Below are 18,216 nucleotides of genomic sequence, written 5' to 3'. Positions count from 1 at the left end.
TTGTACTAATGGGCTTCTCATGTATTTCTTTCATCTTTTGCAGGTAATTGAACTTTAAAATGGGAACCAAAAGAGGAATTTGGCTGCTAGAAAAGGTGCCTAGTGGTGAGTTTTTAGGAGCTCGGCTTCCTTCAAAGGAACAAGTACTTTTAGTTTTTATTTACCATCACAAGCAAATGAAAGAAACACTTTCGAATGCTGCTAAATCTACCAGTACTAAACTACAGGAAGTGTGGATGAAAGCAAATATCCCTGTTAAGACGGAGGAGAATATCCGTGCTGGTATACAGAAGCTGTACAAAGAATACCAAAATCTGGGTAAAGAGAAATCGAGAAACACGGATAAAGCAAATGTGAAACGGCAGATTTGGAAAGCTGATCTCGTCGAGTTATTTGACATTTCCAGGCAAAATGTGATGGACATGACTAGCGTATCACAAGAAGATAAAGAATTTCTTAGGTCACAAAGAGGCGATCGTATGAGTTCGTCAATGAGTGGAGTAGACAAAGTTTTCGGCTCGAAAATAAGAATTAAATGTACAAAAGAAGACAAAAATGATTCATATAAGAATAAACATTACAAAGCTATCGCTGAAATCAATAAGACAGTTATACTGGAAGACTCATCTCCATCATCATCAGCACCTAGTGACGAAGAGGCCGAGTTTTTGCCTCCAGCAACGAAGAAATTACGTTCAAGTCCTAGATTAAAACCTCTTGATCAGACACTCACGTCTACTTGAGATCGAGAACAGCTCTCTATTCGACAAGCAAGTACTTCATTTATAGCAACTGCAAAGAGCCTTGGCCACGATGTTTAAAAAATTGCCGTATCTCCAGCTACCGTTTATCGAGCTCGGGCGATGAATAGAAGTAAAATGGCAAAGAAAATCGAAGAGTCACTCTTTGAAAATCCTCCCCATTTGGTCTTGCATTGGGATAGTAAACTGTTGCCCTCAGTTGCCCATGGGAGTGTCAAAACTTTGGAAGATAGATTTGCAGTTCTAGTGACTGGCAAAGATTTTGAGCATTTTCTTGGCGTACCTGTTGCCCTGAAAAGCACTGGTGAGCTGATGGCTGAAGTAGTTATTCGGGAAGTGGACCAATTTGGGCTATGTGACAATATCATCGGTATGTGTTTTGATACTACAGCATCTAATACAGGACTGATCCAAGGAGCATGTACCAGAATTGAAAGGGAATTCGGACGAACATTGTTGTGGTTGGCTTGCCGTCATCACACCCATGAACTAATATTGAAAGGAGTGTTTGAGGAGTGTTGTGGCGTACCATCAAGTAGTCCTGACATCCAGATTTTTTGGAAGTTCCAAAGTCTGTGGGCTTCACTTGATAAGAAGTCATATACGACAATGCTGGATGAAGAAAGTCCCGTTCAAGGCTTTCTAGAAGAACAACGAGTGAAAATGGTTAACTACATCCAAAATGTCCTAAAAGACGGAAGTCATCCAAGAGAAGACTACAAGGAGTTATTACAACTCTCACTCCTGTACCTAGGATGTTGGTCTCAAAACGACTTCAGTTTCAGGATCCCAGGGGTTCTGCATCAAGCAAGGTGGATGGCAAAGGCAATATATGCACTTAAAATTGTCCTCTTCACTAAACAGTTGAATATTCCTCAACTAGAATTGAAAGGAATGAAACGGGTTGCACATTTTGTCAGCCTCATATATGTTCGGTTTTGGCGCGAGGCAATTGTAAGTCGATGGGCTCCAAAGAATGATTTGGATATGCTACAGCTTCTGAGCACTTACCCAGATGCAGACGTCAAAAAAAGTGCTCTCACAGTTGCTAAGAGACACCTTTGGTATCTGTCAGAAACAAACGTAGGATTGGCTTTTTTGGACGAACGTATTACTGAGACTGATAAGGAAAATATGACTAAAAATTTAGAAACCAAACCTGCAAAGAAAAAGGAAATGAAACGATTAGAGGGTAAAAACCTAGCTTTTGAAGGAAAAGACCTGAGCCATTTCGTTACTAATAAAACAAAGACGTTCTTTGAGTTGTTTGGGATCCACGACGTGACAGAATACTGCAGTGATTCTCTAAGAAGCCATGTGAACGCCTTAAGGTGGTCAATGATACCGCAGAAAGAGGAATTGCTCTGATAAAAAAGTTTAACGAATCGGTCAGGGTCGAACAAGAAAAACAATTCTTGTTGAGGGTAGTCGAGCATCACAGAAAAGTCGTCACCAAGCGAACAAAAGAAGGGATTGCATCGTTCAAAACGCCTTAAGGTGGTCAATGATACCGCAGAAAGAGGAATTGCTCTGATAAAAAGTTTAACGAATCGGTCAGGGTCGAACAAGAAAAACAATTCTTGTTGAGGGTAGTCGAGCATCACAGAAAAGTCGTCACCAAGCGAACAAAAGAAGGGATTGCATCGTTCAAAGTTGATTAATATAACACATGTTTTGCCTATAATACTACATATTAATCTTAGTGTCTAGTTTTAATATTATTTTAAGTTTGTGACTTCTAGTTTTCCCAATAAAAGTAATTAAGATTGAAAAATCGTATTTTTTGCCTACTTTTACAAAACTGATCAAAGTGTGCAACCTTTAAATATTATCCAATCTTCTTGAAATTTGGTATAAATATCTTTTATATCACTGAGACTCGGGGCGTAAGGAAAGTCTGCAAAAAATTTACATTTAATTTTTTGCCTTACAAAATGAAACACCCTAATAGACACACACACACATACTACTTCAAACCAAGTGTCACAATAATAATAATTATTATTATATTTAATTAAATTGAAATGTTAGTTAAATATGTAAATTAATTAATAATGAATTATTATTATAACAGCACGTATTCATTATCTAGCTTACGTGTAGTTAAGATCGCCAAGATTTGCATAAAAACAACTGCTCTGGCAAGGAATTTAATGTCAAATAGAAAAAAAATTGAATATTTATTAAATAACAAAAAAGGAGTTGAATCCAATTAATGAAAAGTAAAGTTCCTGATTAATATTTTATGGATGATATTAGTAGTGTCCATAAATGTTTGGAACCCTTCAAAGCTGTATGCGTCAAATTCCTTGCCTTCCAATAAGTTCAGTGGCAGTAATCATGGAACAAAAGCTAAACAATATTTTGATTATTTACTTTTACTACTTGGTAAGTCTTTCGGGGAGGGGGATCAGGAACCCCCCTTAAATACGTCCTTGATATCTAAGTATAATGTTAAATATTATATTTTAGAACAACACACACACGAATGTCCTGTTATTTAATGCATATTTTGCATAAATATTTTTTCTTTGTTTTTCTTAGAATTTAAAAAAAAACAACAGATTTTAAAACCAGATAAAAATTCTGAAACATATAAAGCTCTGGACCTCGTTCGGGTTTGTTTTAATTTAACGGAACGGAAAATCAGGAGTTTTAAATGTGAAAATTGCGAACAAAGATATATCTATTCATTTTAATGCAGGTTGAGATTAAAGGGGATGAGGATGATCTTGGGCCACCCCAACCAGAAATAATCATTTCCCACCCAATGGATATAGAAATTACATTATTAAATATATAATACTTATGAAGTTCCACTTCAGTTCTTTTCATTCTAATTTTAAAGTGCCATAGCTACGCATAAAAATATCTTAAACAATTTATGGCAGATGTGTACCACATCCAATGCCTTTTAGAAGCCATGTATTTGGTATTTTCTCAGACACCTATAGGGCGTTGTATTAAAAAAGAAAATAAAACTAGAGTTGAGATGGTTCCCGATCAACTCGTAAGAAGTCTAAGTTTGAAATATTTGTGAAACATTTGACAAAGCATTTATTTCTTATATAATTACAATTAGCTGTACCTAATGACACTCTACAAGCACTTTATCATTACATATACAAAACCGAAATCCTTCAGATCTCAGAGGAAACAAGGAAAGTTATATGCTCAAGACTTTTTTTCTTCTTTTCAATCGTTGGTGGACAATATGAAGAGCCGGCCAAGGTTTATTTTCGTATGTAATGGTATTAAATGCAGGTGCATGCGTATGTTTTTGGGTGACATGTCAATTTCTCGTTTATGTGAAAAGGTAAACTTTAATAGAAGCAAAAGCATGTGCGCGTCACAGTTAAAGATTTTCGCATCTACAGAGGAAATCCAAAACGCATTCCTACCTCGCCGGCCTCCATGACGATGGGGGTTAGCATAGCGCGCTATGACGTCAGAGGTCCCAGGTTTGAATCCCGATCTGGGCATGGGTGTTATTTGTGAGTGTATATCAATTTCATCATATCATCACTCATCCTCATCTTCGCGATTAGCCAAAAGTGGCAGAAATGCGAAGTAAAATAAATAAAATAAATGAATCAAACACCTTGTGAATCCATCCAATCCAAAATATACCAATAGAACCTGAAGTGAATCTCATTTATGTCGTTCATTCATCTGACTAATGTAATGTACAGTTTGACTTTAGGGTTTAACATAAAATGGCGTTGTGTTTGTGTTGCATTCGATATCACAATTAGATTATAAGCAATTAATATCCAATTATAAGTTTATCCTAATACATAGGTAAAAAAAAGTCCCCCTGATAAAGTCGCAAATTGCATCCTGTTTAAATGTGTAGGAAAAATTTAATTTCGCCTAGGAATGATATCGCTATGCGATGAGTAGAGAATTGTCACAGCCTCATCTCATCTACTGTGTGGTGAGGTCCTTCTCGTTCTTGTTTGTGCTTACCTTTGTTTCGGTTTCCACTCTGAAGTTATTAAAACTTATTCTAGATTCACTTCATGCTCAAATAGGCTAATCGGGACTCTATTTCCAAAAAAAAATATCTTAAAATATACGTTTAAGTATAGTTTTCCGTACACCATCTTACAAAGTTATGAAAAATATGGTGAGGTACAGGAGTACATTGTACCCCCAAGTTGGTCTGTCGTGTCTGGTCTCGTTTGTGTAAATATTTCGTTTCGAAAAATTACATTTTAAACATTCAAAAGAAAATGGAGTCAATCATATACTCTTCTGATGAAGATTTGTATCTTATCTTCGAATCGACGAGATCACTTCTTTAGCATTCGTCTGCAGCATGATTTTCTGAGAGCAAATATATTTCCATCGTTGCACACACATTTTAAACAATTTTCATCTCCTTAAGGAGGTTACCAAGAACACAGGTCAATGAACTAACTAGTAGCAAGCACAATGTAGTAGAATAAGTTTGCAATGGATTGAATTTCTGTGGTAAGGAAGATAATGCTCATAAATTATAAACAATATACACTTTTTTTATTTGGTGAATTGAAAATAGGTTCTTTTAACAGTAGCACGTTCCGTCTGCTGTAAAATTACCAAAGGCGGGTACAACTCGATACGGGGGTACAGTACCCCCCTTTAAAAATTTGGGGGTACAAAGTACCCCTGTACCCCCCCCCCCTTCCTGTATGTGAGTGTTCATTCATCATATCATCACCATCTTCGCAAATTAGCCAAAAGTGGCACAAAAGGCGAAGTAAAATAAAGCAAATCAATCAATCAATCAAAAAACAATGTATTGTTATTATTACTATAAATACTAAAATCTAAACAAACTTGAAACACCTCGCGACAAAATTCTGCGTACGCCAATTATAGTTACAAAAATTGTAATTTTTATTTAGGAACTGTAGGTACAAAATAGGAGCAGTTTTCGATTTTTCTTTCATTGCTCTTTATGGAAGATTAAAGAGAGAGAGAGAGAGAGAGAGAGAGAGAGAGAGAGAGAGAGAGAGAGAGAGAGAGAGAGAAAGTGCCTTTTCCCCTCCCTGCCTCTCCCACATAATGATATATCCAAGATTCAAGACATGAAAGCGCGGCTGTGTTTACTATCTTCCATTTCATGAATGTTTGAGAATCTTTTGTTATCAAATTACGGATTTACTATCCATGAAAAATTCGTTACGTGTTAAAAGAACGATAATACACGTGCTTTCTTCGCTCGCCTGCGCGCCAGATTGTCAACTGCTTCACAACAAACAAATTCTCTTCCTTCCACCCTTGCAAGCGATTGCGTAAGTTTCCTCTCAGGTACCCCCACCCCACTCCAACTGCTCTCCCGTCAGCCGTGAACAGTAAACAGCGATTGCTTACCTTCAACGATCTCATATGAAGATCTTTTTCCATGTGTAGGTAATCTTTTATACTTTTTTAAAATCATTTCGCTGTTTTAACATAACTTGTGTAGGTTCGTTAGGGACTATTTACTGTGTCGGAGCTCTACGAGGAAGTAGAAGCTGAGACCCAAGCAAACTGTGAAGACTGCCAATCTCGTGACGTACTCGGTTACGTCCGAGATACGTTACAGAGTAAGCCACGCAAAAACCAACCCACATGACCCTCCTTTTTTCTTCTTCTTCCTCAGATTTGACTTTCGTCAAATGTATGAAGGAGCCTTAAGGGAGCCCTTTATAAATGCTTCATAACGATTCCCTCTAGTTTACAGCATGCACAATAATGGTTACATATTATCTACACTTTGATGAATTGTGTAAAAATTTGTAATGAAATTTTCTTGTACTTGCTAAAACATTAAAACATGGGTCCCTTATTCCACCACGGACTCTATTTCCTTCAAAGGGGAGACTCTTCAATCACAACAGACAATGTTTGCCTACTGGTTATGTTAAACATTTTGCAAAATATTGTGTGAATTATAGGTGAAATACATGTGTTTGACACCTGACAAACAACTATGAATCTCTTGATTGATCAACGACTTCTTGGATTACAGTGTCATCATTAATATATATAAATGTTGAATTTTATGTTATTTGAAAGGGAAATCCCCCCCCCAAATCTCGATGGCGCAATCTGCGCCATAGTCCTCCTTATGGGCACCCCTGCACTAAAGATATATATTTTAAGCCATGGAAGGCAATTATGTCCAGCAATTTTTTCTTGTGATAAAAAGGTGAAATTTGCATAAAACTTTCCGCCATGGCCAAGATTTTGGCAACGCTGTATACTGTGAGCTGTGTTTTGGTTCAATTCGAGAGAACGACTCTGAATCTAAAGCAGTAGGGGACTTCAGGAAACCATGATTACACACACACACAAACAAACAAAGACGAGCAGAATCTACGCGCGCAACAATTAGTCATTTCTAGGTCTTGGCCCTGGATTGAGTAAAATGCCTATCGCATCGTACAATACACAATCTTTACGGAAGCGACAAGTGCAGTTACAAAACAAAACAAAAAAGCTGACGTAATCACAATCGAAGGCCTTCACACCGAAGTAAGCAGCGGAGGCCATTGGCAGGGAAGTGACAAAACCAAACAACTGCCTCAAAACACAAGACTCGAGGTGAAACTTAACACGCGTCACTTTATTGCACTGCAGTGGAATCCTTTGGAAGACGTTTATAGAGTTAGTTATACACCTTCGAAGTTGATCCCCACACAATGCAACATGTAAAGGCATGCGTGGGGAGTATGTGGAGACAGTGCCCCACACATTCACGATCTTGACCATTTGTGGAGGTCATGTGAACAGCACCACGGTCCGGCTGCATCTACCCTCCTCCGGTTGACCAAACGTAATCATTTATTGAACATTTCTACAACATTTCCACCTGAAATTACTCACCCCGAGAATCGAACCTGAGTCTCCCGTACGACAGTCAGGCGACCTGTCGACTGGATCTCTCTCTCTCTCTCTCTCTCTCTCTCACACACACACACACACACACACGTAGAACTATAATATGCAACTGAGATAAGCCATAATCGTTCTTTATCGTAATTGCAAAGTTAAACCATTTGTGGCAACTATAGTCCTGTGCAATGTTGTTATACATAAATCAAGGATAATTTGTTTTTAACTGTTATTAGCGTCAAAACGAGGCGTCAAACAGAAAAACGTTACTAAGACGTGGGTCCATGGACGGAGTTTGAGCTTTTACTTTGGGGGGGCCAGACTCTCGGGGAAGCATATGATGTACCTGAGGGTTGTTAAATATCCCCTAGCTTATAAGGGGCCCGGAGACCTTCCGCCGGAAAATAAAATAAAAAAAATAATTTAAAAACACTGAGTTCTATGCCTTTTTTAGATTTCAAAATGTTAAATTTACTCGCTTAAGTAAACAAATATTAATTAGTATATTGGTTGTCAGTTTTAAAAGAAGAAAAACAGTATGATTATTGCATTTTGCATTTCATTAAATTGTTATTGATACAATACTCGTATTACTTTAAAAATGTTACGGTACAATAGTAAGCTTCAGAAATTTTAGAAAAATTAAATTGAAAAGTTCTTTTGATGCCTCAATACAAAGTCATTTTAGGTTTTTTTTCTTCAAACTGTACACATCAATCAAATTGTCTAAGTCCCGCTATTGCGGCGCAATTACAGCACATGCCATCATGCCAAACGTCAAGATTTTCGGTATGGCTTCATAAAAAAATGTAGTAACTGAACTTAATCATGTGTTATTTTTTAGTCTTTTTTAAGTTGGGGGGGCAGGCCCCCTCTGGCCCCTCTAGAACTCCGCCTATGCGGTGGGTCGACGGACTAAATACAAACTTCAGCCCTCCAATCTCCAAAAGACACTATAAATTTACATAAATACAGTAGTACTATTATAGTAGACTAGTATGAAGTCGAATTTCACAGATAGTGTTAGAGTCACTAGAGCGTTTTGTAAAGAGGGAAGATATGATATGATAAGATAGTTTGTAAATGCTACATTATTCTTATTATTTTATGCTAGAACATGTGAGGGCATAAACCCGCACGTCAGGTTCCGATCAGTCAAAACAAATATGGTGCTAGATCAGATGAATAGATTTATTTTAATTTGGATAGCAACACATGAGCTTTAGTTTCTATCCATTTTTTTGTCTACTTGAAGAATACAAAATTAGTAGATAAAGAAAACGTATAATACTCGACTTTTAGACGTAGAATACAATAATCGCGTTCCCCCTACGTGCCACAGTCATTGTCCTGTTGACTGACATAATGCAATCAAAAACATCTGTTGGATTTGATTGTCATTTGTGTTTGCGAGAAACAATGTAAATTGTATAAGATTTTTTTTTAGAAGTTCGTAATCTTTAGATTCCATGTCATTCCTTGATTGTTATCTTTGTTCAAAAGGGCCAAGTGTTGTTACGTAAACATATTTATGACAAGTAGTTCTAATTCCACCATCTTATCTACGCCCGGGGCAAGAATAGAATCCAACCTCCTCCCCTGCAACCTGACAGATGTTCACAAATGTTATAACTCTACCTGTTTACTCCCTAAAATTCATACGTGAGAAACAACTACATAAACCATGTTATACATACACACTCACACAAGAAACTTATTTTTAAAATGCCTCATGAAACGTCGAATTTTCGTATATTATTTCTTTTTGTCGATGTGCGCATTAAAAGTACTCTGCAATGCATGATGATGTAAATATTATTAAGAACGTTATATAAGATGAGGTTTTAAACGCAAAATATCCGATATGAATATCTCATGGTTTTCATGTTATTAACATGATATAGTTTCATGGAATGCCTCAAACACGTCCGCCCAATCGAAAGCATGTTGCAGTTTTTTGGACGCTTCATTTTAAACGCTTAGAATTATTTGTTTAGAAACAGGTAGTGTGGCGTTTGAAATTTCCAGTGGGGTGAATTCTCCCTTATCCACATACAAATACCACCCTGTCCCTGAACACGGAAATCATAATCTAAATTTATCCGTTGACCCATTATTTCATGGGAACATCGCCAGATACATGAATACATAAAACGTATGTGAGAGATATTACACTATAAAAACATAAGATTTTTGCATGTGATGCACTAATTTACATTACATTTACTTACCGTCAGCATGGGAATGATTTTATCCAGAAAAAAAGGCTCGATGTTACTTGTCTTTCAATTGAACAAAATGTCCTCACTCAGTTGCTCAATCGCATTAGAAACGGAATATTCTCCTTGTCACAAATTACGGATCCAACATAGACATTGAACGTTTATTTATTTGTTATTATTTAGCTACTCTTTAATCACAGGTACTTCAATTATGAATTGTTTGTATGACTAATCAAGTATCAGGATAATATCGAGACGAATCTGTAAATCCCAACTGCCGCGACAGTGTTACCAGGTACAGCCAAAAATTATTGAAGTTTTTGTATTTCGAGGATCACCCTATCTTTCCAGAGAAATCGGCGTCATTAAATTTGAAACAAATAAGCGAATGTATGTTGTAGTAAGGGTACCTGTAGGCCTTATTATTGTTTGGATGTATTCATTGCTCATATTTCAAAATCGATTATCACCTACGAAAGTAGTAGTGATAAGATAGAATGTAATATTTACTTTCTTTATACAAGGTATTTACACATGAGCGAGTATTATTCTGTATGATTTTCATAATGCATTAAATACTATTTCGAGAAAGCATTGGTTGGAGAGTCCCATCGCCGCTGTTTTGGGTTTTCGAGACCGGAGACACCTACTTCTTCCTTTTCAAGCAGCTGCCCAGTTGTCCTCACGATGCTGGGCCAATTTTTTTGAACTCCCAGTGGGAATCGAACTCAGGACCGTTCGTACCAAAGGCGAGCGCGCTAACCCTTTGGCTACTGAGTTAATTAAGCCCTTACTAGTAGACAAACCACATTGGATTACAAATGCACAGGGCTGCATAACAGCTCAAGGGGTAACAACTTCTTGTGAAGCAAAGAGTGATGGGCTAGTACTGTCATCCTGAAGTATGCTCGACTCCATCTTGAGCTCCTATTTCTAATATCTGCCACCACAGATGTTCATTATTATTTTCAAATTTTCCTTTTTTTACATTAAGTCCAATATCCTTCATAAGATCATATTTTCCCATGTTGCTATTGCTAATTCATCCCACTTTTTTTTTCTGCCATGCATATGATCATTGTTGTTAGTATATCACCCAATGCTTGATCATTAACTATTTAGGTGCAGTAAAGTCTGACTCATGCCTCCATAGGCGTCAAAGACTACTCCTCTACAGGGAATGGCTGGTCCCTGTTACACCTATTCCAGCAATTGTTGCAAATTGTATAAAAGTTGACATATATGTTATGAAATAATATCCAGAAAAATCAATTATAGTTTTATCTAATAGAAAAATGGGGTATTAATAATAACTTTTAAATTCAACGTTTTCCTGTAGCTTTTGGATATTTAGAATTTCTCTCTCCTCACCTTTGCAACAAAGGTAAAACTAAGAACATAGTGAAAGGTTACTTTTAATATGAGGATCCTATAAACGTGATAGTTTAATGAATCCACGTCTCTTGCTTTTATCAACAAGTCAATGATTCGGGACTTAGCCTCTGGCCTGTGATAAAGATGTAATTTTTTGTGCTTTTGTTATGAGGTTCGAAGTCATTTTGCGGCGGGTGTACATTCTTTACCACAATGGCATTCATGCTCACAAGATGTCCAATATACATGTCACCCTCATTTTCAGTGTTGAGCAGTGTGATCAGGTATGGCTTGCAAGCAAAAAATGCCTCTAAGTGGTGAAAATTGTAACCACATAGCTGTGATGATGTGAAAAACAAACTTCTGAAAAGCCAAATTTCTCTTCCAGATGATTCTTCAACTGACATTGAGTTATTCCCAGAGGATTTCCAGTTGTTTGAGCAGACGGGCATCAGGACAAAGAGATTCCGAGAGGTAATCTCTAGGCTGAGCATGCCTCCGGGATTACACGGGATCCAATGGTCAAAAGTCCCTACACCAATGCTGGAGATTACCTGCAACCTCTGCGAGGTATTTGTCAACTCCGCTCTCAACATGCTCGAAGAGGGGAAGTCCCAGCAGGAGATAGAAGATTCCATGGTTAACTTGTGCGTTCTATTCAACATCGAAACAGAGAGAGTATGCCGAGGGACTATTCATCTCAACATGGTACGCACCTATTTTTCACAATATTAACTTTACACAATGAATGATATTCAACTTGACGTGATCATCAGATCTATGATTTTTAGGCTCTAAAAAGTGTGCTTTAGGTTCCTAAAAATCTTAAATTAGCTCCAGAAATCCTGAACTAAGTTCCAAAAAACTTAAAATGGTTGAAAATACCTGAAAAATACTGATTACGATTAGGTACAATTGTTAAAAACAAAATTTCAAAAGAACTGTAAGAAATTTTAATAGATATATATAACAACCAATATTAATTAGCTAACCAAATTTTCATTTGTAAAGATAATTTTTTTCTTCAAAATTATCCACAATTATTGTTTCAAACACACCAATCATTTAATTTTGTCACCAAACAGAGCAAATACCTCTGTGTGATATAAAAATCCCATAAAACCTTAAAAAACAAGCTCAACGGACAAAAAATTAGTCACCCCCTGGAGACATCACTCTAATACCGAGTAACACCACCTATGGCCCTGATAACCACCTCGATTCGGCGAGGTAAGGAGTCCACAAGGTTCTGCAGGTATTCCACATCCAGTTGACACCACTCACTGATCAGAAGATCACGTAAGGCCTCCAAATTGCCGGGATGCCAATTTCGGCATTTCACCCGCTGTCCCAAATAGTCCCACAAATGTTCCTTGGGGTTAAGATCAGGTGATTTAACGGGCCAGGCAAGGTGCGATAGGGTGCCCGAGTGTTCATCAAACCACTCACATACGCATGCTGCCCTGTGAACATGACAGTTGTCATCTTGGTAAATGGGGGTATCCACAGCGTGCTCATCATGAAGATGTTGACTGAAGGGAAGCACCTGATCACCGAGAATGTTCAAATAACAGTGACCTGCGGTGACGTCGACACTTGGGGTAGCAGTCAGTGGCGTACTCAGGGGTGTGTGGGTTACACCCCTCCCCCCCTTTAGGGCCCAGTATTCCTAAAAAAAAAGAATGTCAATAACAGGAAAAGATTGCAAAATGATGAATGAGTACTAAAAGAAAGTACACGTAACCCCCACCCACATTCGAAATAAAAAACGATTTGACTACTAAGCCAGAGATCCTGGGTTCGAATCTCGGCTTGACCATGGGTATTCTTTGTGTGTGTCCCTTGCCCTTCATCAATTTTATCGTATCATCTTCGCGAATAGCCAAAAGTGGCAGAAAAGCGAAGTAAAATAAACCAAATCGAGCAATGAATCAATGATTTGATTTCATTTTTGTTACTTAGCGTCGCTTTTTTGTCACATTTGGTTAATTGCGAAGATGATGCGATAAAATTAATGAAGGGACAAACACAAAGAACACCCATGCCCAGGTTGGGGTTCGAACCCGGAACTCCTGGAGTCCTAGCGTGCTGTGATAACCACTCCCCCATGGTTGGTTGATATTTTACGCACAGAAACAAAACAGGTAACAAGACACACTTTTTTGTAGTTTCTTCAATAATATTCATTTGGCTTTTTGAGTTCTGAGATACATTTTTCGTTCCAAATTATTTCATTATTCACTGCAGAGTACAACACATAGGATAAGAATGCACACTCATCACGGGTTCGAATCCTGGCCTGGATTGTTCATCAATTTCATAATATCATACTCATCCTCATTTTTGCGATAACCAAATGTGGCAGAAAAGCGAAGTAAAATAAACCAAACCAACAACAATATGAAAGCGCGTTCTCTTGCCCAAATAAATACATCCGTATTTATGACTGTTAGAGGCCAAGAATAGTATATTTAAATAAAACACTACTAAAACGAGAGTGAGAGAGAGCCTGAGCACATATTTGTAATTTAATCATTAAATATTCCATAATTTAAAAAAAAAAAGAAAGCATAACATTATTGTCTGCACATAACACGTTCCCATTTCATAAATAATAAAACTACATCCCATATTATACATACATATTGTACAACGTGTAAAAGGTTGTGTAAATACAGAGAACATAAGTACTGCAGAAAATTTTACCCTGAATTCTTTAGAGGATTTACAAAAAAATCTATGAGAAACCAATCCCCTATCTGCCCTATAGGAGATAGACTGGGGGACCTGAAAGCCTGGGCATTCAACCATTGCAGCGGGGAGAGGGGGCAAGGGAGGTAGAGGTAGAAATCTTCCTTTTCCTTGGGCCGGCCGTTTCTACCTGGAAACTGGTCAGGCGGAAGAAGAGCGAGCTAGGGTATCCAGCCAGCTTTGCCCGCGGATCCCACCGATGGACGAGAAGCACGTGGAAAAGAAAGTGTTGCATACGAACTGTGGCTTTAAGAAGACAATAAATATTGTGATTTGAATATAATTCGAGATGTGAGATTGATTGATCTATCACTGCTAGACTAGCTACTCCTCAGTGCACGTCACTGTCAAATAAACATACTGGTTCATGTTCACAGTTACCTGAATGAGTGGGCCCAGTGCACAGTAAGAAAAACACCCCAAAAACATCACACAACCACCCCCTGCCTGAACTACACCCTCCACATACTGTAGATGAAATGCCTCATTTCACCATCTGTGCACTCGACGCCTTGCTTCATTTGAAAAGAGGCAAAATCGTGATTCATCAGACCACATTACACGCCTCCAGTCTGCCTCTGTCCAAGTTCGGTGCTGTCTGGCCCATGTCAGACGTGCAACTTTATGTGTCGCTGTGAGCAAAGGCCTCTTTCGAGGTACCCGGCTCCATACGTCCATGGCATGAAGTTCTCGTCGTAATGTTTGCCCGGAAATTGGTTGGGATGGACCTTCATTCACTGACTGCAACAATTCTTGTCTGCTTTGAAACCGATTGTCATTCACAAGAGGTGACACTCGTCTCCGGTCCCTCTGGATTAGGATCTTTTTTCGACCACAGTTCTCACGCCGTGTTTCATTGCCACCAGTGGTATACCATTTCTTGTACACACGTTGGACAGTTCATGTTGATACACCAACAAATCCGGCAACTTCACTCACTGTGTGACCCTGGGCACGCCCAAACACGATAGCCCCTTTTTGCCACTTCGACACATCCCTGGTTTTGTCCATCTTGACACACTATTCCCGTACTGGACAACGCCTTCCACACTCGACGTTACTGCTAGTCACACAGCACTGATCCAGCCATAATGCACCACGCCACTCCTCTACAACACCATTTGTAGAGGCATCAGGAAACCACCTTGCTTTTGCGCAGGGGTGACTAATTTTTTGTCTGGTGAGCTTATGTAAAGACCTAAAAAAAGGTTTGATTTAGGTGCATAAACCTACAATAGGTTCTAACAGCAAAAAAGGTTATGTTAGGCTCTATAAAACTTCAACAGTTGTCATATTTTTTTTAATAAAACGATAACATATTTCTTATTTACCTGCCAAAAAAAAAAAAGAAATAGGTCTAGTGATCATCCAGTGTACTCCGGAAAAAAATCCAGCCCACAGATTCACATGCATTTAGGTAAGCGTATGAGAAGCCTTCTTACAGTGATAAAATTTTTATTTACTACTTTACACACTTTTTACAGTTTCTGTATGGCTTCGGGAAAGGTAAAAAGTACACATTCGTCATATGATCATGATAATCATACCTTGAATCACTTCAGAAAAGATCATAGGCACAATGCTTACCTGACATGTTTTCAAAGCATGATTTGACGTTTGCTGGAAATATGGTGCAATGAATTGTAGGGGATGTTGTTCACTGAATATTATCCATTTCTTCTACATGGAAGAATGCCACAGTTTTTAGCACTCTATTATATTTTGAATATTAATTAATACAATTTTGATTTTATGACCTAAAAAACACCAAAAATGCACTTAGAACGAAAATATTCATAATAGACAATGGCATAAAAATATAAAAACTATGCTCTAACACAAATTTATAATTGATACATTGTTTTCTCACGTATCTTATTTAACCCTTCATTGGTATACTTGTGAGCGCAGTATAATCGTAAGTTTTATCAGGCAGAGATCATGGTATCACTTTCTGGTCTTGTGCAGCTGTCTTTTGTAATGTCTGTAGTCCGAAGACATCGGCTGTAGGTCATAGCACTGCTATCATTCTGTGTAAACAAGCCATTTTGATGTCAGTCCATGTTTTGTGAGCGTCACGCTCACACGTATACCAACCGCGTAACCATTACTGTTCCCAAAGAATTCATGTTTATCTCTGTTTCCTGTTTATATTTATGTTATTTGTTTCTATTCACTTATTACTGCTAATATTTCCCGCTAAATAAACTTTGAAATGCGATATTTGGCACAAATGAAGAACAGATCCAAGCATGGCTTGCTGAACCAAGCAGTGAATAGAATACGTACATAACGACCATCAGCACATAATAAATTATGAAATTTATTTGTAATGTTATGCAAATTACTAAAGTCAAACATAAAGTCAAAATAAAATTACAAATATTGTTATGTTTTTCTTTACAAATTGTTCCTCATAATATGTAATCACTAATATTCCAATACAATAAAGTATTTGTTATTATATAATAAATAAGATATTTCTAATTACAAAAAGTGATATATATTTGACAAAAATATTTATAAATTATTTTAATATGATTATGATTGCATATAAAAAATATTAGAAAAAATGTTTAGAAAAACATATGCAAGCGCCACGCTCACCGTATACCAAGCACTCTGGAGGGTTAATGGGGTGAATTATGTAATAATAAAGAGCAGAAGAGAAACAAATATAAAATTTGAAAGTATTTAATTTATTGTAATTTATTCTATGTGGATGATTCTACAATTACAATTTTGATTTTTTAAAAAATATTTTAAGTTACCAGAGACCTGGGTTCGAATCTGCGTTTTTTACTAAAATTTATACGTGCATACGTATGCTGCAACAAGCCATGTTGATTAAATTAAGGCACTTTGTTGTAGCATTTGTATCCATTTTGAATATTTTCTGATTGATGGAACATATTTTAACCATTTCTCAGATCTAGTAATTATTCTTGATGTTCTGCTGTTCTTTTTTACATATTAATAATACTAAATTCAATGCATGCAAAACAGCAAATTTGCTTTTAAATATTAACATTTCAGCTTTACTTATGATCTTGTTAGGCTAAATGACTGACTGATTTAATCCATCAATATAATACAAATACAGCACCTTATTGCCACACTGACAAAATATTCCTTGTTGTGACATTACAGGACACAGTCTATTACATTGCAACCCACAGCAATGTAACAGGAACAATTGCATGCGGAATAATCCTTCAGCTCAACTGTGCACAGTTTGATGACAGAACCAACTGGGAAGTGGAGGTGGATGTTGGCGAGAAACCAAAGCCTAATGATATTGTGGCTACTGTAAGTTTTTCTTTTTTTACAGTTTATCTCCATATACATAAAAATGGATGTGTGTGTGTTTGTTCCGGCATAACTCTCAAACGCCTGGAGCGATTTCAACCAAACTTGGTACACGTATTACTTGCAATCTGGAAAGAAATATTGTGGGGGTAAGACACTCTTGGCACCCCTAGGGGTGGTGGTGGGAAGGGGTGACATGTAAAAATAATCAAAAAGGACCGATATTAGTTTGGACTCCATAGTTTTCGGTGTCGCTGAGATGAATAGTGACACTCCCAATGCCGTTCAACTCCAAGACACCCCTAGGGGTGGGGGTGAGAAGGGAGTGACCTGTAAAACGACCGATATTAGTGTGGAATCCATAGTTTTCGGGGCCGCTGAGATGAATAGTGACACTCCCAATGCTGTTCAACTCCAAGTTCATTTTACACTATAGTTAGAATTCATTATAATCCTGTCTAATATAAGACTGGGATAAATAAATACCTGGGCAATGAGCTATATATTTTATATATCTATATTAAACACCATATTTTTTGGGGGGGGAGGTGGAAGGCTACAGCACATCCTCCATCGACAAAAGGACCTTTATTAGGGAAAATTTGTTTTGTAAAGGGCACAAATGGAAAAAATGATATTTGAAATTTAAAAATAGAACGAAGCATCTGATATAACACCTGAATCCTGAAATACTTGCTTCCCTGCATTGTCTTGTGTGTGTTGATCAACTCTATGGTGGTGCAGAACTTACCATTGAAATCCACTAGTAGAGAGTTAGGCAACACACATAACACCCTGGGATCTAAGTGTCCCACTTTTATTGCTGGTGACTGTACAGGGGCATCATCATGTTAATCCCAGGCCTCCACTTATATTAACATGGGCCTGGGTATACATAAATTTAATTCCCATCAGATCTCGGCTTCCTAAGA

General features: G+C 37.5%; 1 protein-coding gene across 1 annotated transcript in view; it reads left to right on the top strand.

Moving 5' to 3' along the window:
• The window catches only part of LOC145982080 (sphingomyelin phosphodiesterase-like), a 74,519-nt gene that overhangs the window by 24,099 nt on the left and 32,204 nt on the right, over positions 1–18,216 (top strand). The window contains exons 2-3 of the mRNA XM_083115677.1: positions 11,613–11,932; positions 17,126–17,284. Coding sequence (XP_082971803.1) covers positions 11,613–11,932; positions 17,126–17,284 — 479 coding nt within the window. The remainder of the gene's footprint in view (positions 1–11,612; positions 11,933–17,125; positions 17,285–18,216) is intronic.

This window comes from Lepisma saccharinum, chromosome 30, assembly GCF_977018435.1.
Source record: "Lepisma saccharinum chromosome 30, izLepSacc3.1, whole genome shotgun sequence".
NCBI classification, from domain to species: Eukaryota; Metazoa; Arthropoda; class Insecta; order Zygentoma; family Lepismatidae; genus Lepisma; species Lepisma saccharinum.
This window is presented reverse-complemented; position numbering and strand designations above follow the sequence as displayed.